The sequence below is a fragment of the Delphinus delphis genome, chromosome 10 (assembly GCF_949987515.2).
Source record: "Delphinus delphis chromosome 10, mDelDel1.2, whole genome shotgun sequence".
NCBI lineage: Eukaryota > Metazoa > Chordata > Mammalia > Artiodactyla > Delphinidae > Delphinus > Delphinus delphis.
The window spans coordinates 33353349-33376203 of record NC_082692.2 but is presented as its reverse complement, the minus strand read 5'-3'; the positions used below and the strand labels follow the sequence as shown (position 1 = coordinate 33376203).

Genomic DNA, 22855 nt, shown 5'->3' with positions numbered 1-22855 from the left:
TAGCTCATTTTACCCCCTGCTATCCATCCCATCCCAGTTTCGCAAAAGACGAAACCGAGGCACAGTGAGATTAGGTAATGTGCCCGAAATCCCACAGCTGCCGAGTGCTGGGATTCAAACCCAGCTTCTGAGTCCTGCCAGACACCCGCAAACGGAGACGAATGAGGCGTGGTGCACGATGGACTCCCATCCGGAGATGCTGACCCGCGAGTGAACCGCAGAAAACCACATGCACCACGTTGACGCAACGGCCTGGGAGTAAGGCGGGCAAGGGACAGCCTCTTGCCGCCGGCGCTTCCCGGCTCGCCCGGCAAATACCTACGGATTAATACACGGCGAGAAGGCAGCGGGATGCATTGGAACACCTGGATTGGGTGGCTGTTGCGATCTAGTTACAAGTGGGCTGAGGGGCCGCCAGCACAAAACAAGGTTTCCCCAAATTTCCCGCTCAGAAGAATCACCTGGAGGTTTTAAGAATACAGAATCCCAGACCCCTCCCCTAGAGAGTAAATGATGGGGACCCAGCGGGACCCAGGCAGAGGCTGCTATCAGGCACCTTTGGAGTGTTCCAGGGATGTGCTTTTTACGAAAAGCGACTTCATTTCAAAATAGGTGTAAAACCGAGACCTCATTTTCCTGGCCACTTCCGGGCACTGAACGCACCGCTCACAGAAGGCCAAGTGAGCGAGGTCACCCAACACACCCTCCCGACCCCGCTGGGCCTAGGAAAGCCCAGAGGGGCGCGTGTCGCCCCGCCCCCTTGCCGCTCCTCCCCGCCCGGTGACTACAAGCCCCATCCTGCCCTGCGCTCATGCACATTACGCCAGAGCAAGATGGCCGACGCGGCGGCCACTGCCGGGGCTGGCAGCTCCGGAACGGTAAGGGCGGGAGGCGCGAGGCCGAAGCCGAGAGAGTCGGGGCATTCTGTAACTTTCCCCTAGCTTGGGCTACAATCTTATACCCAGAAATCCAGCCCCACCATGAGCTCTGAGTGGAGGAGGGTCTTTCAGGTCGTACGTGACCCCCTTCTCGAGACTCGGCGGTTGCCTCCTGAGTTGGTGGACTTGTATACTGATTGGCCCGTTCTCTGTTGGGGGTTGGGAGCCCGGAACACCTCCTGATTGGTGCAACGAGGCCGCTTTCGCCTTCTTATTGGCTCGCCAAAGTTGGGAGGGATTCCCGTTTCAAAATACTTCCTACTTGTAGGTCCTCTACTTAGTATCATGTGTTTGTTGTTTTAATTTTCCTCGTTAGCAAAGTGGTGTGGAGGTGGAAGGAACAAGAGAGAGGTCACTTTTTTTCTGGGAGATGGATATGAGTTCAATCCCATCGTGCGTGTTTCTTCAGCTATATATTCTGATAATCTGCTAAAATAGAAAGTAGAAAACAGCCGTTTTGTTATTGGAATTGTAAGTATTAGGTAGGCAGAAAGGCTGTCTCCGAATTTAGAGCCCCCGGGGTGCTCAGTTATTACTCATTTGGCCAAGAGCTGTAAGTCTAAACATCAGGGACTACTACATCTTATTAAGCACTAATAAATAAGTATTTAGCAAAAGAACCTTTGCTTGCCGTTGGCAGTATGTGAACTCTGTGATTGCATCCTTGTCCTCTGGATGAAAACGTTTTCTCTTTCTGGGCTGCTGATTCACAGAGATCAGGAAGTAAACAGTCCACTAACCCTGCTGATAACTACCATCTGGCCCGAAGGCGAACCCTGCAAGTGGTTGTGAGCTCCCTGCTGACAGAGGCAGGGTTTGAGAGTGCTGAGAAAGCATCTGTGGAAACATTGACAGAGATGCTGCAGAGCTGTAAGTACCAGGAAACAATAGGCCTTCCTCAAGTCAACCAAACATCTGTTCTGTGTCCTGCATTGTGATAGTGTTAGAATTTAAGAAAAAGAAGAACATTGTTACGTGACTTACAGGCTTTAGAATCAGATAGACCTGGGTGTAGGTCATCACTCTGCCACCTAATAGCTTGGGTTAACCACTCAACCTCCTGAACCTCAATTGCCTCCTTTGTGAAAAGGAATAATAATTTGTACCTCCTGGAGTTTTGAGTATAAGTGAGATGTATATGTAAAACAGTCAAAGCTGGGAACGTTGTATGCTCTCGATGACTTGTAGGTGCTGTTATTATTGCTGTTTGTTCTCTATGCTCAAAGAACTTACAGTTTCATTGGAGAGTCAGGATTAATTCCCGTGAAATAGATGCTGCACATTATATAATCAAATGCTATATTATGTGATACAAAGAGTGAGGGTGAATAAGTTTTAGAAAACGGAAAAAAGAAAAAAACACCCTTTTAAAAGGAAGTATCTTGAGGTTTAGGAGCCTGGAACCGTCTCACATAGGCTTGTGCATGTACACTGTATTTCCCTCTTTGGGCCTTTGGAGGGGAGGGGAGGATGGAATGAGGGTTGTGGGTGTTTAAGGTGTTTGAGGGCGGAATCAACCCTATGAATGGAAGTGAGAGAAAGGTTTAGGCAGAGAGAGAAGTTGAGCTGCAGTACAGGCCAAACAAAGAATTGGCCAACTCAGTGGGGTGCTCTGGAGCAACTATTGCCCATCAGAGTATCTGACATCAGTCCCCCAAAGCCCTGCCTTTGTAGTTTGGTCTTGATCAGTCACTAGATGTGGGCTGCCCCAGGAAGGCTGTGATCTGGGTTGAGGTGACGCTCTGCAGCTGTTGTTTGGAACTTCAAGATACCAACTGTTTTCCTAAAGCAGCCATCTCAAACCCCATTAGACTCTTAAATATTGAGGACCCCAAGGAATTTTGTATACATGGGCTCTATATAGAGAAATTTTTGTCACATTAGAAAATAAAACTGAGAACATTTTAAAACATAAGAATGCACAAGCACACATTCCATTATCCAGCAGAGCCACGATGTCATCATAGGTGACATAGCCTCCGGAAAACTGCATGAGAGAACGAGACTAAAAAAGTCAAAGGATGTCTCATTTTATTATGAAAATGGTTTTGACCTGTGGACCCATCCCAGAAAAAGTCTCTTTTGTATGTAAAATTCACAATTTCAGAATTTTCCTGGAGCTGCCCATCCACCTCTGAAACCCACTCATGGAGCCCAGCTTCATGCTTCCCCTTTCCCCTGAAGGAGTTTAGCATGGCTGAAAAGAGGTTCAGCTTCAGGTAGAAGAAATAAAAACTTGACAACCAGATAATAAGACCTTTTTTTGTGTGTGGTGGCACAATGTACATATCATAAAATTACCATTTTAATTATTTTTCAGTGTACAATTCAGTAGTGTTAAATATACTCACAATGTTGTACAACCATCAGCATTATCCATTTCCAGAACTTTTTCATCATTCTAAACAGAAACTGTATCCATAAACAGTAACTCCCCATTCCTCGTTCCTCCCAACTCCTGGTAACCCCTAATCAATTTTTTTGTCTCTATGAATTTTTTTAAAAATAAATTTTATTTATTTAGCTGCGTTGGGTCTTTGTTTCTGTGCGAGGGCTTTCTCTAGTTGCAGCAAGTGGGGGCCACTCTTCATCGCGGTGCGCGGGGCTCTCCCTGTCGTGGCCTCTCCTGTTGCGGAGCACAGGCTCCAGATGCGCAGGCTCAGTAGTTGTGGCTCATGGGCCCAGTTGCTCCGCGGCATGTGGGATCTTCCCAGACCAGGGCTTGAACCCGTGTCCCCTGCATCGGCAGGCAGATTCTCAACCACTGCACCACCAGGGAAGCCCTGAATTTTTTTTTTCTAGATACCTCATATAAGTGGAATCTTAAAATATTTGACTGTCTGGCTTATTTCATTAGCATGATGTTTTCAACGTTTATTCATGTTGTAGCTTGTATCAGAATGTCATTCCTTTTGAAGGCTGAATAATATTCCATTATATGGATAGACCACATTTTATGTATCCATTCATCTGTGGATGGACACTGGGTTATTTCTACCTTTTGTCTACTGTGAATAGTGCTGCTATGAACATGGATGCACAAGTAGTGCTGCTATGAACATCATGCACTCTGTTTGAGTCCCTGTTTTCCCTTCACTTGGGTGGATATCTAGGAGTGGAATTGCTGGCTCATATGGCAATTCTGTGTTTAACTGTTTGGGAACTGAGAGTAAGACTTTCTGCCTTTGATCCTTTCCTAGACATTTCAGAAATTGGGAGGAGTGCCAAGTCTTACTGTGAGCACACAGCCAGGACGCAGCCCACACTGTCAGATATTGTGGTCACACTTGTCGAGATGGGTGAGTACACCTCCAGTTTCCGTTTCTTCAGTGCAGCTGAGTTGGAGGCATGAGAGAGAGAGAGAGAGAGAGGAGTCCCCAGGAGGCAGCCCCCTCTCCTGAGCGTTCTTAAATCCCCTCATGAGTCTCCTGGTTTGCTTTTAGCTTGAGAGAGTTATCAAAAGAGGGTACCTCTGAACCCCTTTAAGAGGCCTCCTAACTCCCTCTTCGGGGATTCTGCTGGAGCTTCTTTTGAGTGGCAGCAAAGCTCTTGTGTTGGGAGTTTAAACTATTTCACCACAGTATTACTTCCCCTTCCATGTTCAGTATCCAGTGGTCTGGGCAGTGATTGTTGTTCTCCTGTTTCTTAGGTTTCAATGTGGACACTCTCCCTGCTTATGCAAAACGGTCTCAGAGGATGGTCATCACTGCCCGTAAGTGACTCTGAACTGAGGTACTCAGGAGTGCTCAGTTAATGCTGGTGGAATGAATTGGTTGACTAGGGCAGGGATTGGTGTGTAGCTACTGCCTCGTTGCAGGCTCCCTTCCATTATTTGGGGCTACCTACCATGTAATCGTTATTTGGGCTAGTCAGATTAGGATGTGAAGTTCAGTCACCAGAAAGGTAAACCATCTCGATGCTACTTGAAAAATGTGAGAATGCTTGTTCTTCCTTAGATCCAGGGTCAGTAAACTATGGCCTATAGGCCTAACGTGGTCCACCTCCTGTTTTGTAAATAAACTTTTGTTGGTACACAGCCATGTTTACTTATTATCTATGGTTGTTTTCATGCAATAATGGCAGAGTTAAGTAGTTGTGACAGGCTGCACAGCTTGCAAAACCTAAAATATTTACCTCCTGTCCCTTTATACAAAAAGTCTGATGATCTCTGCCTTAGATACACTGAGTGCCATAAACTGAGTTGATTGGAGTAACTAGTTTGGGTTTGCAGGACCTCGGGAGAATTCACTAGATTTTTTTTTCCATCACTCCTTTCAGGCTGGCATCTTATCGTTTTTGGCTGTGTTGGGTCTTTGTTACTGTGCACGGGCTTTCTCTAGTTGCGGCGAGCGGGGGCTACTCTTCGTTGTGGTGCACGGGCTTCTCATTGCGGTGGCTTCTCTTGCTGCGGAGCACGGGTTCTACGCGCGTGCAGGCTTCAATAGTTGCAGCATGACACAGGCTCAGTCGTTGTGGCTCGCGGGCTCTAGAGCGCAGGCTTAGTAGTTGTGGTGCCCGGGCTTAGTTGCTCCGCGGCATGTGGGATCTTCCCGGACCAGGGATAGAACCTGCGTCCCCTGCATTGGCAGGTGGATTCTTAACCACTGCACCATCAGGGAAGCCCAGCTGACATCGTTTTAAGATGCTCCTCTCAAAGTGGCAGTGAAAGGTGCCATTTTCAACCCCTCTTGCTCTCGTTGGCCCTCGCTTAACTTACCCTGGCTCCGTGTCTGTCTTTGTTACCTGGGTTCTTGAAAGGAGTTAGCAGCCCACCTAACTTCCTTAGGTCCTCAGCCTGCTCTTTATGTAGTTAGCTTCTCTCAGCCCCGCACTCACCGCCCTAAGAGGCATGCAGTCAGGATTGCTGTAGATGGGAATGTCACCCCAGGTCATGCCGTGCCGGGCGTTGTTGGGGGGCGGAGGTACCTTTTCAGGTCCTCAGACCATTAAAGGCCTTTTATTGGTAGAATTACAAAGTGCCTGTCGCATAGAACATTGAGGTCCAGGATTTACTTTGAGAAAAGGAGGGTGTGGGTAGAGACGCGAGGCCTTGGGTGGAAGAGTAACCGCCGGTGACTCTGTTGCAGCTCCAGTGACCAATCAGCCGGTGACCCCCAAGGCCCTCACTGCAGGACAGAACCGGCCCCACCCGCCACACATCCCCAGCCATTTTCCCGAGTTCCCCGACCCCCACACCTACATCAAAACTCCGGTGAGTGACAAGGCCACCCTGGGGGCTGTGACTGACGCAAAAGCAGACTCCATTTTCCTGGCTGCAGACTCCATTGTCCTGGCTGTCAGGCTGGAGTCCAGAAGTTTGTTGGTCACAGGGTAGTTCAGAACTCACAGTGTCGTTCCTCACTGGAAAACAATTTGGCAAAGGAAAATTATCTTCTCCAGTTTGCTGGCGAAAATACAGTTAATAAATAAACTGAAAGTGGCACCGTTTCGCCTGTCCCACAGAGGAACCTAGCCACGTAGAGAAGAGACACATTCCACAAAATGCTGGTAGTAATTCTTGGTGGGATTATAGGTAACTGTTGTTTTGTGTGTGCTTTTCTGGGTTTCCCAAATTTTCCATAATAGGTAAGAGTTATTTTTGAAATCAGGGAAAGAGTTACTTAAAACATACTTGGGGGAATTCCCTGGCAGTCCAGTGGTTAGGACTCCGTGCTTTCACTGCTGAGGGCCTGGGTTCAATCCCTGGTCTGGGAACTAAGATCCCACAAGCTGCATGGTGTGGCCCCCCCAAAAAAGACAAAAAATAAAACTTGGTAATATGAAATGGAACTTATCATAACTGTGAGCTCTGGGTCTGTGTGGGACAAGTCTAGTTGTCCTCCTTAGTTCAGATGTCCTCCGAACATGTCCTCCGTCTTCCAATTTGCCTTCTAGCGATTTCACCTTCCTTTGGGAAGGTACAGTGTGCATAGGAGTCCTCAGAGGCTCTTCTACTCGCTTCCTGTGTCCCCGCCTCCACACTGCGTCCCGGTGCAAATATGGCCACAATGCAGGGTTGGGGCAAGTCCTCCAGGAGATTTTTCCACACCTCAGGATACAGGGCAAAGGAGCAGGTGGTCAGCCACCATTGCAGCGCAGCCATTGCTCTTGACCAGGATTTTCTGTATTAGTGTCCTAGGGCTGCTGTAAAGTGCCACAAAGTCGGTGCCTTAAACAACAGAAGTGTATTACCTTGTAGTTCCAGAGGCTGGAAGTCCAAAATCAAGGTGTCGGCAGGCTCCCTGTGAAACCTTCGCCCAGCCTCAGGTGGCTTCTAGGCAGTTCGTGGCGCCCCTTGGCCTGTAGGTGCGTCACTCCAGTCTTCCTCTTCACACGGCCCTCTCTCTATATCTCCGTCTTCACGTGGCCATTTCTTATAAGGACACCAGTCATATCGGATTCTTACCACCCTACTCATATGACCTCATGTTAACTGATTACATCTTGCAATGACCCTATTTCCAAATGAGATCATATTCTGGGGTCCTGGGGGTTAGGCCTTCCACACGTCTTTTTTTTAGGGGGCTATAATTCAACCCACAGCAGTCTCTAACTCTTTTGTAGCATATGTCTGTCAGTACAGTATTAAGCACATGCTTCAGTATTTATTTGCTCATTCACGTGAATGTTATAATGTAACACAGAACTAAAACAATGTACGTTGAAAGATCATCTGACCCTTATTAAAGGTTCAGGAAACTGGTGCTCCTTTTTAGTGGCAGCCACGTTATAGCCTCAGCTTTTGTATTTTTTGAAATCTTGGTTTAATACCTGGTGGAATACGATGTAGGAGGTCTGGTGCTAAGTTCAGTTTATTTTGATACTTTAACAGCTCTCATAGTTGAAAAAGGTACAGTACAAAGATAGGTGGGATCTTAGGCTGCCCGTAATAAATCATAAAACTAATTTTTTTCATTCTCATCTACCAATTATTTGAAGACTTATGTTAAAATTTTCCTATTAAATTTCCAACTTTTTAAATGTCAAACGGTTATCTTAAAAATAATTGTAAGATCTTGCATTTTAATGTTTTTAACCAGCATGTTCAGAATCCTGTTAAATTCTTCATCTTGGGAAGACTTTAAACATGTCAGAAAGTTCTGTTGTCATGTTACACTGAGGGCCCCTGGGTGGTCCCCGGCAGGGCTTCCCTGGCAGGGCTTCCCCGGCAGGTGTGTGGGGCTGAGAATTGCCACTCTCCCTTCAGGATGTGTCTCTTATGCCTGAGTCCAGCTGTTGCTGGAGCTAAATGAAGGCCCGGGATCACGTAAATGTAAATGTTTGTATATTTCTTAACTTTTAAGATTCAAAGTAAATGTTAATCATAGTTATATTGTTTCTTTCTGCCCTTCCTCTGCCCTTGGGGATCTCTGCTCTCAGTGACGGTAGGGGTCATTTAAAGGGTGGGAGGACAGAGCAACAGCAAGGCAGGAACCCGAGGAGGGCAGTGTAGTCATTGGTATTTCTCTAGTGTCTTTGCTGTTCTCCCTTTAGACGTACCGTGAGCCTGTGTCGGACTACCAGGTCCTGCGGGAGAAGGCTGCGTCCCAGAGACGAGACGTGGAGCGGGCACTCACTCGTTTTATGGCCAAGACCGGCGAGACCCAGAGTCTTTTCAAAGATGACGTCAGCACGTTTCCCTGTGAGTGTCTCCACTCTGTGGACCCTGGCTTGTCCTTTGAGATCATCGCCCCATCTTCCCCCTCTCTCAGTGTCATTGGAAAAAACGAATAAGCTTTGTCCTTGTCTTGTGGAACTTGTTCTTCATTTCTGGCTCCTTTTTCTAGGTCTTAAGGGCCTGTCCCTAACTGATGACTCCAAAACAGTAATGGCCTCTGTTGGGATTGGGCACTTGAAGTGCATTGAGTTGAGGTTACCTCGAGGGTGACTGAGCCCCAGGCATCAGAGAGGCTCATTTAGCAGAAGGGGCAGCCCTGGTGGTAGAAGGACCCTGGTGGCAGGGGGCAGGGCAGTTAAAGAACCTCTGCCAGACTTTGCCTTCACTACGTCCTCTCACAGGGCTCACCATATAATTTCTCATCTCAGCACTGTTTCACTGTGTGACCAAGTGTCTTCCTCTCCACAGGCCTCAGTGTTTCCAAAGGGGAGTGAGGGAGATTGGTTTAGATGATTCATTCAGTCAGCCAGCTCCTGTTGGATTCTCGCTGTGTGCCTTGGCCCGGAACCACAGCGGCTAAGTTATTAAGTCCAGACACTGTGCTACTCACCTTCCCTACGCTATCTCATGAACTCCTTGAGTGAGCCTCTGAGTTAGGAACTGTTACTTCCACCATTCCAGGAGCCAAGGCTTAGAGAGAAGAGAAATGAAGTAATTTGCCCAAGGTCACACGGAGAGTAGATAGCATTCAAACCTAGCTCTTTCTGTCTGCAGGACTCCACATCTGAGCCATGTTAAAAATAACCTTAGAGTGTCTCCTGATAATGACATTCTACCATGGAAGTGTGCACAAGACTTTCTTTTTATTTTTTATTTATTTATTTACTTATTTATTTATTTACTTACTTATTTACTTATTTATTTATTTACTTGCTTACTTTTATTTGTTTATTTATTTAATGATTTCGCCTACTCAGCCTCCGTGCTTTTTGGAGGAATTGGGTCACTTGTGTACCTGAAGCGCCCTCTAGCTCAGTGGATATACTTCCACGCAGAGAGTTCTCAAGTCCGCTGTCGGGACCTGAGTCCTTCAGGTTGAAGGGATCCACATCCCTGCTCTAATAATGAGGCTGGGGGTTAACTGACCTGATGCTTTGCTAGGATTCAGCCCCAGTTCTCTCTGATTTTAGTGGTACTTGGTAAAAGTAGGCTGTGCAGTCATATTGCCCGAGTTCAAATCCCACTCCACCACTTCCGGTGTGCTTGAGGAGGTCATGTAACCTCTCCGGGCCTCAGGTTCCCCTTCTGTAAAATGGGGTTGGTAATTGTACTTACTTAATAGGGTGGAGGCGAGAATTAAAGATAACACGTAAAGCCTGTAGGACACTGCCTGGCCTGTGCTAAGCGCTCGAGCGTGTTAGCCATCACTGTCATTCGCTGCTGCTCGCTGATCTGTCATAAGGCTCTCGGCCTCTCTTCCAACCCCCCAGTGATTGCTGCCAGGCCTTTCACCATCCCCTACCTGACCGCTCTTCTTCCGTCTGAGCTGGAGATGCAACAAATGGAGGAGACGGATTCCTCGGAGCAGGACGAGCAGACAGACACAGAGAACCTCCCTCTTCACATCAACACGGTGGGTCCTGCCTTCTGCCCGCTTCAGCACGCCCCCCGCAGTAGCCCGTGCTGCTCTCTGCCTATCACCCTGGGGATTGGACAGGACCTACCTCAGGTCTCTGGCCCCACGTTAGGGACTTGCATGATGGGCCTGCAGTGATCCAATTGCGGCACGATCTCTAGCTCGAGGGATAAGTCTGTGTCCTGGGGATCCATTCATTCATTCAACAAATATTGAATGAGCACCTGCCAGAGTCAGGCAGGTGCCAGGTGCTAGGGAATTAGCAGGAGGCAAGATAGACAAAATGTCCTGCCCTAAAGGAGCTAAGAAAAAGTGAGAAATTAGGAGATGGGGGTAGGTATGGGCCTAGGGGATGTGGTATTAGATTGGGTGACTGAGAAGGTGACAGGTGAGTAAAGACCTGAAGGGAACAAGGCTCGCACGTATCTGGGAGTAGAGCGTTCCCCACAGAGGGAACAGCAGATTCGAAGGCCCTGAGGTGGGTGCTGTTGTGCTGAGGAATGGCAAGGCCATCAGGGTGGCCAGTGTGGCATGAGCAGAATGGGGGGAGGAGAGCAGGGGACGAGGTCAGAGAGCTCCTGGGGAAGTCAGGTCTTAACGGTACCTAAGCACTTGGGCTTCTTGTCAGTACGATGGGAGCCCCTGGACATACTGAGCAGAGGAGGGTCTCAGGATCGGTGAGGTTGCTGGGTCGAGGGTGGACTACAGAGGGTGAGGGCAGAAAGCAGACCGGTCGGGAGGCTGGTGCAAGAAGCTGAGAGATGGTGGTAGAGGTGAAGACACAGGTAGATTATTTGGTCAGATTCTAGATTATTTTCGGAGCAGAAGCGACTGATGGAGTGGATGTGAGAGAAAGAGAGTCAAAGATAAATGCAAGGGTTTTTTTCCTGAACAACAGGCAAGATGGAAGTTCCCAGCCGAGACAGGCGAGATGGTTGGGTGGAACAGGTGTAGGGGGGAAGCCAGGAGCAGAGGTTTACACGAGGTAAGTTTGAGATGGTTATTAGACATACGGGTGGTGGGGTCAGGTAGGAAGGTGGATAGGCGCATTGGAGTTCAAGGAGCTTTTGGGCTCAGGAGATGCAAACCTGGGAGTCCTCGGCGTGTAGATAGTGTTTAAACCACGAGACCAAGTGAGTGCCTAGGGGGCGAGTGAGGATAAAATAGAGAAGAGGTGCCAGGGCTGAGCCCTGGGGCTCTGCGCTGTTCAGAGGGTGAGGAGATGAGGAACCGGCCAAGAAGATGGAGAAGGCACAGCGGGAAAGGTGGTGGAACCGGGGAGGGTGTGTGTGTGTGGGGCTGCGGCGTCCCGGAGGCCAAGGGAAGAAAGCGTTTCAGGGAGAAGAGAGTGATCAGCTGTGTCTGAAGCTGCAGTTAGTTCCAGTCATCTGAGGACTGAGATGTTGCCCATTAGATTTGGCAATGGGCATGCAGTTTGTGACCTTGACAATGGCAATTTCAGGAAGAATGAGAGCAAGTGAATTCAAAGAGAAAGAGAAGAGAGAAACTGGAGTCGGTGAGTGTGGACTTGTGTTGTCCGTTACAGTGGCCAGTAGCCACATGTGGCTATTTAAGTCTAAATTGATGTAAATTAAATAAAACAAAAAAATTCAGTTCCTTGGTCACACCAGCCACATTTCAGTGGCCACCTGTGGCTCGTGGCTACCCTACTGGGCAGCACAGATATGAACAGTTAAATCATCACAGAAAGTTCCATTAATGTAGACCATGGTTTCAAGGAATTTTGCTGTGAAGGGAAGGAGAGAAAATGGAGCGGTCACTAAAGGGGAAGAATTGAGGAGGTCAGAGAGGTGTTTTGTTTTTTATCTTTATTTTTAAATTTTGTGTATTGATTTTTTTAGCCACACCTTGCAGCTTGGGGGATCTTAGTTCCCCAACCAGGCATCAAACGTGGACCCCCCACGGTGGAAACGTGGAGTCCTCACCACCGGACTGCCAGGGATGTCCCTTATCTGTTTTTTTAAAATAAAAGAAATAACAGGATGTTTGTGTGCTGATGAAAGTGATCTGGTAAAGTTGATGCAGGAGAGAAAGAAACATTTTGGAATGATGACCTTTGGTGAGGGAGAGGGCATGGGATTTAGTGCCCAGAAGGAGGGGTTAGCCTTACTGTGGACATTTCAGAGCCAGGATAGGAGATAAAATGTGTGGGCACAGAGCCAAAGGTCGGCGGGGAGGTGTGCTCGTTGAAACTGGTGGGTGTTCTTTTCTGGTTACGCTGTATTGTACTCGGCAAGTAAGAGGATAAGACCCACTCTTGTTCATGCATCAGGGGAGAAAGTGCCAAGCAGAGTCACAGACCTGCTGAAGCTCTGATGCCTTTAAAGCTTCCAGGACCCTAAGAGTCAGGTTACCACATTCATCCATCCTTTAAGGTTGGCCCTGGCTTTTAAGCAAGGGATGGCTCAGTGATTGTAGCTGGACTGAGGGTTCCTCATGTTCTCCGAGGTGTGAGGCCCCAGGATGCAGGTGCAGAGTGCCAGTGCTGACTCTAGTATTTGCTGAAGGTCTCCCGTGCCTGAACACACATTTCTTTAATGTTGAATTATTCCTTTCAGAATTAGGGCTGGGAGCCCATGGCTCTGCATAGAGCAGAGGAGCTCTGTTATTCTACACTTCTGTTTTGGACTCAGTTAATTTGGTCTGAGATGTGGTGATTGTGGCACGGACTAAGATGAGGTTCACCTTATGAGAAGGCGGAGTCTTCTAAACAAACATCACTGTCCCCTTATAAGTACAAAGCAGCTAAAGGGCTTGCAGATGTGTTATCTAAAACTCCGGGTAATGTAATGACATAGGTGAGGTCATGGTGGTGAGTGAACCGAGGCTGAAAGGATGCCAGGAACTGCCTGAGGCCAAGCCAGACAGGAGGAGTAGAAAGATCTGAGCCTCAGAGTCAGACCGGCCTGGCCTCAGATCCAGACCAGGGTACTTTCCAGCTCATGACCCAGCATCTGAGTCTGTTTCCTCACAAATGCAAATAGGAGTAGGAACACCTACCTCAAGGGGAAGTGAGGGGCCTGAGATAAAATGAACTCATCCGTCTGAGGTGCCTGGCACGTGGCCGCTCATGGCACCCGCCGCCCCCTCCCCCTGCCCCTGCTGTATGGCCACATGCTCTTCTGTACAAAGTAAATAAAGAAAGAGACTTCAGGGAAAGGATTCCAGCAACAATTTATGACAGTCAGTTGGGCTTGTTATTTCGTTGGACTGGCAAATACAATCATATGTTTAAGACTCAGAATGTACGAAAAGATGTATGGTGACAGTCTTTCACCTGTCCTTGTTCCCTGTCATCCATTTTCCCTCCTACAAAGCAACCAGTGTCACCAGTCTCTTGTGAATCCTTCTAGAGATGTTTTTTAATTGTTATTTTAAGCACAAACAGTTCTTTCCCCTTGCTTGCTTTCTTTGTGGCGATATCTCGGTGGTCGTTGCACGCTGTATGTGAGGACCTGCTTCATCCCTCTGCATAGCTTCCTCCTGTTTCGTTGTGTGGACTTAGTGAGCCAGTCCCCTGCGGATGTTTACGTTGTTTTCTGTCATTAGCATTTACAGACATTGTTACGGGAAGTTCAATAACTGGCGTTTTAAATTGTTCTTTTATCTATCAAGGTCACAGCTGTCAAGGACTGTTGCTAGGTAGTTACTTTGCTTAACTTGGTTCTGGTTACTCCATCTAGGAACGTGAAGGGGCTATTCATTTTGTTTATTTATTTATTTAGTGGCCACATTGCGCAGCACGTGGGATCTTAGTTCCCTGACCAAGGATCAAACCTGCACCCCCGGCAGTGGAAGCGTGGAGTCTTAACCACTGGACCGCCAGGGAAGTCCCAGGGCTATTCATTTTAAATTGGCGTATCAGAGGATTCTTTTCTCATACATTTCAACGAGCTGCCTTCTGCAGGCAACCCCAGTGTCTCAACTTTTACTCTTTTCTGAACAGTGTACCATTCATGTCCTCAGCAAGTATTTGTTTAGTACCTGGTAAGTGCCAGATACTGTTCTGAGTGCTTGGGACACATCAGTGACCAGAACAAAGACAACAGCTGCATCTCGGGAGCCCGTGTGTTGGCAGTGGGGGAATGACCATAGACGTAATACATAAATGCATCACTATATAGTATGTAAAAGATGAAAGTGCTACGGGGGGAAAACTGAGTGGGGGAGGATCCAGGGTAAAGGGTGGAGGTTTCAGTTTTAAATAGGGTGCTCAGGGTACACATCACAGAGAAGGTGACGTCTGAGCAGAGTCTTGAAGGAGGTGAGGGAGTGAGCCATGTGGATATCTGGGGAAGAGTGCCCTGGAAAGGGAACAGCCAGTGCAAAGGCCCTGGGGAATAGCACAAAGGAGAGTGGAGGTGTGACCGAGGAAGGTGGGGCCGGGGGAGGGGAGGGAGAGCTTAGATCAGGCGGGGCCTTGTGAGCAGTTTTAAGAACTGTCTTTTCACTGGATGAAGTGGGAGTCCTGGGAGGGTGTGGAGCAGAGGAGAGGCAGGTCTGAACTTCTCCAAGGAGCACTGGCTGCGCTGGTGAGAATGGGACAGGCAGAGGAGGGACTGTGGCGGGAGGCCAGTTAGGAGGCTGTTGTCCATCCGGGTAAGAGACACTGGTAGGTCCTACCAGGGGGGTCGCGGAAGAGATAGTGGAAGTGGTCAGATTCTGCCTGTATTTGGAAGATAAGGCCAAGAAGTTTTCCCAACAGATTGGCTGTGGGATGCCAGAGAAAGAAAGCAAGCAGGAGTGACTGCAGAGTTTTGGACTTGGACAGCTGGGAGGACAGGACGGGAAGACAGTGGGAGAAGCTGTTTGTGCTCGCGGTTTAGTTTAGGCACGTTGAATGCCTGCTTGCCCGCCACGTGGAGATGGCGGGTGGTTGAGCGACAGTGGCCGTGCAGGCCTGGAGGTCAAGGGAGATGTGAGGGCTGGGGAGGTTCAAGTGGGGGATGCTGCCGATGGAAGTGGTGGTAGAAGCTGTGAGGCTGGATGCAGTCACCCAGGGCGCATGGGGTGCGTGAGGGGGGTGCATGAGGAGCGTGCCCTCAGTCTGGCCTTTCCCGGCCCAGGTCGCTCCTGACAGACCTTTCTACTCCCACCTGTTTTTACAAATCTCAGTCGTTTTAGTACTTTACTTCTTTTGTCTACTCCTCCTGTCCCTCCCCATCTCAAGGCTCCCTGTCCCCAAAGACAGCAAAGAAAGTGGCATTTCCAGAAGCTCTCCTTGGACGTAGAGAAGCCTGTTGTCCCATGACTCGTGCCCCAAGTCCTGGCCTCATGAGGCATAGCGAGCTGAGTGGGAGGAGCCTCCAGCAGTGATCCCAGGGCACCCCTGACTGGGTCCCCTCCACCCTAATCATCTCAGGAAGCACTTAAGGCACAGTTGAACTTCCAGTAACTTTGAAGGTTGGGCGTTTCCTGTAGAGAGATGAGAGGAGGGAGGTAGGGGTGAGCTACTAAACCGAGCTGTTAAGAACTTCAGAAAGGTCAGAGCCTGGTATCCAAGGCAGGTCTGGGTGTGGTCAGACGTGTCCAGCGCCTAGTCTGGCACGAGCCAGCCAGGCTGATCTTGGGGTACTCGCTTTCAAGAGAGCCTCCAGGAGGTCCACAGTGACTCTGGTGCCACCGGACTGGGTGTTGGAGAGGGAAGGCACAGGGGCCCTGGATGAACTGGGTCTCTGGGGAGAACAGGGCTGATGGGCAGTGAGAGGGCACGCAGCCGAACCTCAAAGTCATTGCTTTCTTCAGTCTCGTTGAGCCCAGACTGGCGCCGCTGTCCTAGGCCAGTGGTCCCTATGGGAGAACCTTCCATCTGTCCACTGTCCCGCTGTCTTCTGACAGCATAATCTCCTGGTTGAGGTCAAGTCCTCTTTTGCCTCAAGTTACAGAACGGGAATCCCAGTGACAGAACCACTGGTCTGTCACCAGGGGGCGCAGCCCAACCAGCTGCTTCTGGTCCCTTATAGCCCCTTGGGCCTGAGCTGCTTCGTGTGATTTTTATCCCCTTCGCCTGCAGCTTCTGCTCATTTTAAAGAACTTGGAAAATAGAAGAGAGTGTAAAAAAGGAAAGGAGAATCAATCACCCATATTTCCAGAAGCCATTTGTAAAACTTCAACATATTACGGTTTTCTATGTCTAACCCCATTGTGATTTTTAAAAACTCTTTAACTGAGATCATATTGAATATATTCAAACTTACAAGCTTTTCTCCAAAATCACTTTCCTCAAAAAACGCACAGCAAAAGGCCTGATCCCGGGGCTGCGGGTGGAGGTTTGGGATGATGTTCCCGTGTGGGTGCCCGCACGTGCTGCTTTGCCCTCATGGGAGCTCGCAGGGCTTGAGCAGTTTCTGGCCTCTGCTGGGATATGATCATTTGTACCATGTTGCAAGTACCAGATATTTGAGAATTTGCGGAAAAACCGATTATGATTTACGTGAGTTTTGGTCCGGGGGTGCCCTGTGCACATGATTTGTTGAGTCCTGTACCTCTCAGTCCTGCAGGGCATCGGGAGCCACTTCTCTTTTTCTTTGACTCCGCACAGGCTGGGCTTCCTCCCTGAAGCGTCTAAATTGTAGCCCCTGACTCTGCCCCTCCCAGTTCTCTGTTCCTTGTAAGTCCTGTCCCTGCCTCTGAAGAGGTTCAGGGTCTGGTGTTCTGTGCTCCACTGTGTCAAAGCTGGTGCTCTCGCCTTCCTCTGATAGCAGCCGCTGCCTGGCCTCTTTTCGTCTGGGGCAGAGAGAGGCACATTAGCCAAAAGGTGGTGCTTGGGCTTCTAATTTCTCAACGAAAGGGATGCTAACAGTAGTTCTTACCGTGGGCATGATCTCTTTCCTTATGCCATTTGGTATTTTGCTTTATTTCGGCTTTTGCTCAAAGGATGATTCTGGAGCCGAGAAGGAGAACACCTCTGTCCTGCAGCAGAACCCTTCCTTGTCGGGGAGCCGGAACGGGGAGGAGAACATCATCGATAACCCCTATCTGCGGCCTGTGAAGAAACCCAAGATCCGCAGGAAGAAGTGAGTTGGAGGCCAGGGTGCAGAGAGGCCTCCCTGGCCAACCGCGGTGGCCTTCTCTGCTCCTTGGCAGAAAAGAGAGGCTCACCGGTGGTTCTGAACCTTGGGGAGAGCTACTCTGGTGAGAGGGGAATGTTTTCCCCTTTCCTCTCCGTCCTCATCTCCCGCATGTACCTTTTGTTGCATGGAGGTTGAGCATCCTGCAGCCCAGGGACCAACCCTCACAGCCCAGCAGTTGTTCCCCCGCAAGAAGGAGAGCAGCTGGGGCCCCCACCAGGCGGGCTGCATGGATTCCTCTTCTTTCTAGGTCCCTCTCATGAGCTGAGAAGGAAGCCTGCCTTGTAGAGAGACGCGGATGCCACCCTCCTTGGGGAGTTAAAGCCACTCGAGGGAAGAAGAGGGTGGCCGCCTCGGGGACAAGCCGAGGCTCTAGGGTGTGACCGGGCATGATTTTAATAGCAAACTCTCTATTAAGATTACCTGTTTTCACTGGATGTTTGGGTTGACGAAGCTACGATGGTAACAATGAGGCTTTTTAAATCAGCCGGGCCATACCGTGGGGCACAGGAGCAGCCAGTGACTTCGTTTATAGTCATGGAACTTGATTCCTTGAAACCTGGGAGACCAGGGAAGGTGGCAGGAAAGAAAGGTCTCTTTGCCTGCTTTGCTCACTGCCGGAAAGACTTTGCTTAGTTTGTATTTCAGGATATCTTGACCCCTTTTATTGACTGACAGTTTGTGGCGCCTATTTTATCATCCTAGAACCTCCTTACTTCTCACCTCACCTGGGCTCCACGTGCCCCGTAGAGCTGATCGAAGGTGACTTTCCCTCCTTTAACATGTTGGAAACAGGAGGCCCACCCGTCGCAGCCTCAGTCTGGGGCCGGCAGGAGTCAGGAGGCATAAGCAGATGCGTGTGGAGTAGAATGAAAGGCAGTACTGACTCTCATCGGCATCTGATGAAAGCTCCCTAAAGCAGGGCAGCACCCTCTCCTAAGGGGTTTATCATTTACTGTCCCTCTGTGGACCATGTGCTTGGGAACAACCAAGCTCTGCCCCATCCTGGGAAAAGAGATTTTCTTTGACAAGAGCCTACATCAGTGGATATATTACGCTGTGATTTGATGGAGGAATCACTGGTTTTATGCAGTAGGAAAAGGATTTGCTGGGGGGTGGGAGGTGGCGGGGATGAGATTCTGAAGGCCGGGCTTAGCCTCATGTTCTGAAAGCTGAGAAACCTGTTCGGTCTGCTGGAAGTTGGCATGGATGGAAGGCCACGTGCCCACCTTATGGCAGAAGTGGGCCAAGAAGAGGCTGCAGGTCTGAATCTGTCCAGCCTCTTTGCCTCTTTATCCTTGATGTGCCCTACAAACCAAAAAAGAAAGATGCTGGGCAAGCTGGTACCTTTTGACTGTTCTCCAGAGGAAGAGGTTGTAAAACCAATTTGGAGGAAGAGAAATGCCAGTGACACCTGGAGGTTAACACGGGGTAAAGGAGGAGAATCCTGGGTTAGTGTCCTAAGGTCCATACTGAGCTCTTCTGATACTCGGCTTCCACAGTCATCTCTTAACCTTCCGTCCTCTTGGTGAATTTGAAAACTCGAAAATCCTGGTGACTTGACAGCAGGCTCCACGCTCCTCTGGCCTCACTGTTCTCTCAGCATTTCATCCCACTGGCTGGAAGGAAAGTGCTGCTCGTCAGCACCTGAAGAGAGGATACTGAGTGAGAAAATCGGATTCCCCAGCTCTGCACCAAATAAGAGTTCTTCCGGTTTGTAGTGACCTGAGACTCCTCCAGTTGAAAGTAGTCAGATCGGGCCTCTGCTGACCCCCTCTGAGCTTGTCAGTTGGCTCTTGGTGATTCTTGGCCTGTTGAGTTTAAATACAGCTCCAGGTTTGAGCCATGGCACGTGCAGGGCTGAAACTTTCCCGGCTTGCTGTTCTCACCCGCTCCCGGGAGCAGTCATCCCAGCAATTCCTCCTGCTACTGTCCCAAACAAGCACCTGTTGAGTGCTGTAACACTAAGGGATGAGGTAGGATTTGGAAAAGAATTTCCCTTTCTGCTGTTGAGATTTCAGAGGCCTTGCTGCTGTAATTCAGTTCTGCGTGAGACACTGGGAGATGGTCGGACAACCTGAAACATTGACCTGACTATCGTGTAAAAACTGTGCATAATCCTCAATGGATATTTATAAGTTTTTATTTTTTATAACTTTGGGGGAATCGTGGAGGGAAAAAGTAGTCAACAGAACCAGATTAAGCATGTGATTTATGAACTCTTAATAAAAGGTCATAATAAAAACTTTGTAAATGAAACAGAATTATAAGCTTTGAACTTAATTTGTATGCAAATGTTATAGCAGTGAGTAAAGCTGTATACCAATAAGTAAGGCTTAGCCCTTATGTTGGACAGAGTACCCTTTTCAACTGTCTAAAACTTTTTTTATTTGGGAAGTCTGCAAACACAAAACTAGGGAGGAAAGTATATATACTTTCCCTATGTATTCTTCACCCAACTTCAACACCTATCAACATCTTTTCTGTTTCATCTATTTCTTCTACTTTTTTCTTTTATTTTTTATTCCTAGAGTATATTTTAAAACAAATCTAAGAGCTATGTCATGTAATCTGTAAATATGTTGTTATGCATCTGATAGACTTTTTAAAGTTTTTTTTGAGGTAATTATAGATTGAGGATGTTGCCCAAAAAAAAAATGTTCAGGAAGGTCCCATGTACCCTTCACCCAGTTCCTTCATTGGTAGCATCTTGAATAACTGTAGTATAATACCAAAGCCAGGAAAACGACATTGGTACAATCCACAGGGCTTATTCAGATTCCATCATTTCGTGTGTGTGTGTGTGTGTGTGTGTGTGTGTAGCTCTATGCAATTTTGTCATGTGTAGATTCACAATCAAGGTATAGAACATTGTGAGGGGCAGGGATAAATTGGGAGATAGAGACATATACACACTATACTATATATAAAATAGGTAACTAATTAAGGCCTACTGTATATAGCATAGGGAAGTCTACTCAATATGCTGTAATGACCTGTATGGGAAAAGAATCTTAAAAAGAGTGGATATATGTATATGTATAACTGATTCATTTTACAGCAGAAACTAACACAACATTGTAGGGATTTCCCTGGTGATCCAGTGGTTAAGAATCCGCCTTCCAATGCAGGGGATGCGGGTTTGATCCCTGGTCGGGGAACTAGGATCACACACGCTGCAGGGCAACTAAGCGTGCGCGCCACAACTACTGAGCTCACATGCCTCAACAAGAGAGCCTGCGTGCCGCAAACTACAGAGCCCATGCACCCTGGAGCCTGCACGTCACAACTAGAGAGAAGCCTGCACGCCACAATGAAGAGCCCGCACCGCAATGAAAGATCCCATGTGCTGCAACTAAGACCCGACGCAGTCAAAAAAATAAAGAAAATAAATATTTTTATAAAAGAACAATGTAGCAGATAAACTTATTTAAAAAAAACTAACAACATTGTAACTATACTCCAATAAAAATTAAAATATATATAGAACATTTCCATAACCACAAGGTTCCTTCATGCTGTCTCCTTATAACCACATCCACCTCTCACCTCTTCCCCATCCCTACCCCCTGGCAGCCACTGCTCTGTTCTCCATCTCTATAATTTTATTTTAAAAATATATAAATGGAATCAAAGTTTGTGACCTTTTGAAGTTGGCTTTTTTCACTTAGCGTAAGCGAGTGAGAGCCATCCAGGTGGTTGTGTGTGTCAGTAGTTCCTTTCTTTTTATTGCTGAGTAGTATCCCAAGTATGGATGTACCATGTCTGTTTAACCATTCATACAAGGAGGGACATCTAGGCTGTTTCCAGTTTGGGGCTATTACGAATAAAGCAGCTATAGACATCTGTGTATAGGTTTTTATGTAAACATAAGTTTTCATTTCTCTGGAATAAATGCCCAAGAATGCAACTGCTGGGTCCTGTGGTAACTGTATGTTTCATTTTAAAAGAAACTGAAACTCTTTTCCAGAGTGGCTGAACCAGTTTGCGTTCCTGCTAGCAGTGTACGAGTGAGCCAGTTTCTCCACATCTTCGCCAACATTTGGTGTTACCTTTTTTTTTATTTTTTAATTTTAGCCATGCTGATCGGTGTGCGGCAATACTCATTGTGATCTTAATTTGCGTTTCCCTAATGGCTAGATGTTAAACATCTTTTTTTCTTGGCTGTGTTGGGTTTTTGTTGCCACACGCGGGCTTTCTCTAATTGCGGCGAGCGGGGGCTGCTCTTCCCTGAGGTGCGTGGGCTTCTCATTGTAGTGGCTTCTCATTGCGGTGGCTTCTCGTTGCGGAGCATGGGCCCTAGAGCACACAGGCTTCAGTAGTTGCGGCACGCAGGCTCAGTAGTTGTGGCGCACAGGCTTAGTTGCTCTGCAGCATGTGGGATCTTCCTCAGCCAGGGATCAAACCCATGTCCCTTGCACTGGCAGGCAGATTCTTAACCACTGTACCACCAGTGAAGTCCCTAGATGTTGAACTTCTTTTCATGTGCTTTTTTGCTGTCTGTGTATCCTCTTTGGTTAATTATCCATTTAAATCTTTTGTCCATTTTCTAACTGGCTTGCTTCTTTGTTTTTAGATTTCTTTATATATTCTGGATACAAGAACTTTGTCAGATGTGTGGTTTGCAAATACTTTCTCTACAAGCTGGTCTTTTCATTATCTTCACAGGGATCTTTTGCAGAGCAATAGTTTCTAATTTTGATGAAATCCAATTTATTTTTTCTTTTATGGACTGTGTTTTTGGGTTGAGCCCTACGTCCTGCAGATCTTTCTCTGTATTTTTTCTAATATTTTTATAGATGTATGTTTTATGTTTTAGGCCTTGATCTAGTTTGAGTAATTTTTTTTTAAGGTTTTTGGGGTTTTTTTGTTTGTTTGGTTTGGTTTGGTTTTATTTTGGCCAAGCTGCTTGAGGGATCTTAGTTCCCTGACTAGGGATCAAACCCGGGCCCCTGCAGTGGAAGCATGGAGTCCAGGACCACCAGGGAATTCCCTTGAGTAAATTTTTTTATAAGGTTGGGGTTTAGGTTGAGTTCACTATTTTGCCTGAGGATGTCCAATTGATCCAGCACCCTTGATCAAAAGTTACCCTTCTTCCATTGAACGATGTTAGTACCTTTGTCAAAAATTAGGTTTCTGTATGGGGGGCATATTTATGTGGGTTGATTAAGACTTTCTTCTTTTAACGTAATCACCATATCAATATCACACTTAACAAATGAACAGTGATTTTATAACATCCCCTAGTATCCAGTTCATATTCGGATTTTTCCAGTTGTCTCAAAGATGTTTTTATTTTATTTTTTAATAATTGGCTGGTTTGAATCAGGATCAAAATAAGATCCACACATTGCACTGGGTTTTCACATCTCCTAAGTGTACAGCAGTCCCTCCCAGCTCCGGCCTGGGGATGAGGATGCCCCTTTCCTTTGTTTCTAACCACGAGGCAGTTAAAAGGTGATGAGTGCAGTTAACTGAAACACCAGTAACGAAGTGGCCTGGCTTTGGGGGCCGGGGGCTGGGGTGGGGGACAAGTGTAAAAGGAACTGGCTTTCCTGGGCTTTGTTTTTGT

The 22855-nt window shown here is 47.7% G+C and overlaps 1 protein-coding gene across 5 annotated transcripts; it reads left to right on the top strand.

The window, feature by feature from the left end:
- The first annotated feature begins 831 nt into the window (after positions 1-831).
- On the top strand, positions 832-21569 carry TAF8 (TATA-box binding protein associated factor 8). Of its 5 annotated transcripts, none has more exons than XM_060021822.1 (9): positions 832-878; positions 1652-1808; positions 4139-4237; positions 4588-4650; positions 6026-6150; positions 8433-8580; positions 10047-10189; positions 17090-17229; positions 17989-21569. In XM_060021822.1, exons 1-9 carry the CDS (start codon positions 834-836, stop codon positions 18047-18049), a joined length of 981 nt encoding a protein of 326 aa, XP_059877805.1. In that variant the 5' UTR covers positions 832-833; the 3' UTR covers positions 18050-21569. The 5 variants fall into 5 exon arrangements, with proteins under 5 accessions (XP_059877805.1, XP_059877806.1, XP_059877809.1 ...); XM_060021823.1 differs by having other exon boundaries at positions 17534-21569; XM_060021826.1 differs by lacking the exons at positions 17090-17229; positions 17989-21569 and adding an exon at positions 13939-14568.
- The last annotated feature ends 1286 nt before the right edge of the window (positions 21570-22855 follow it).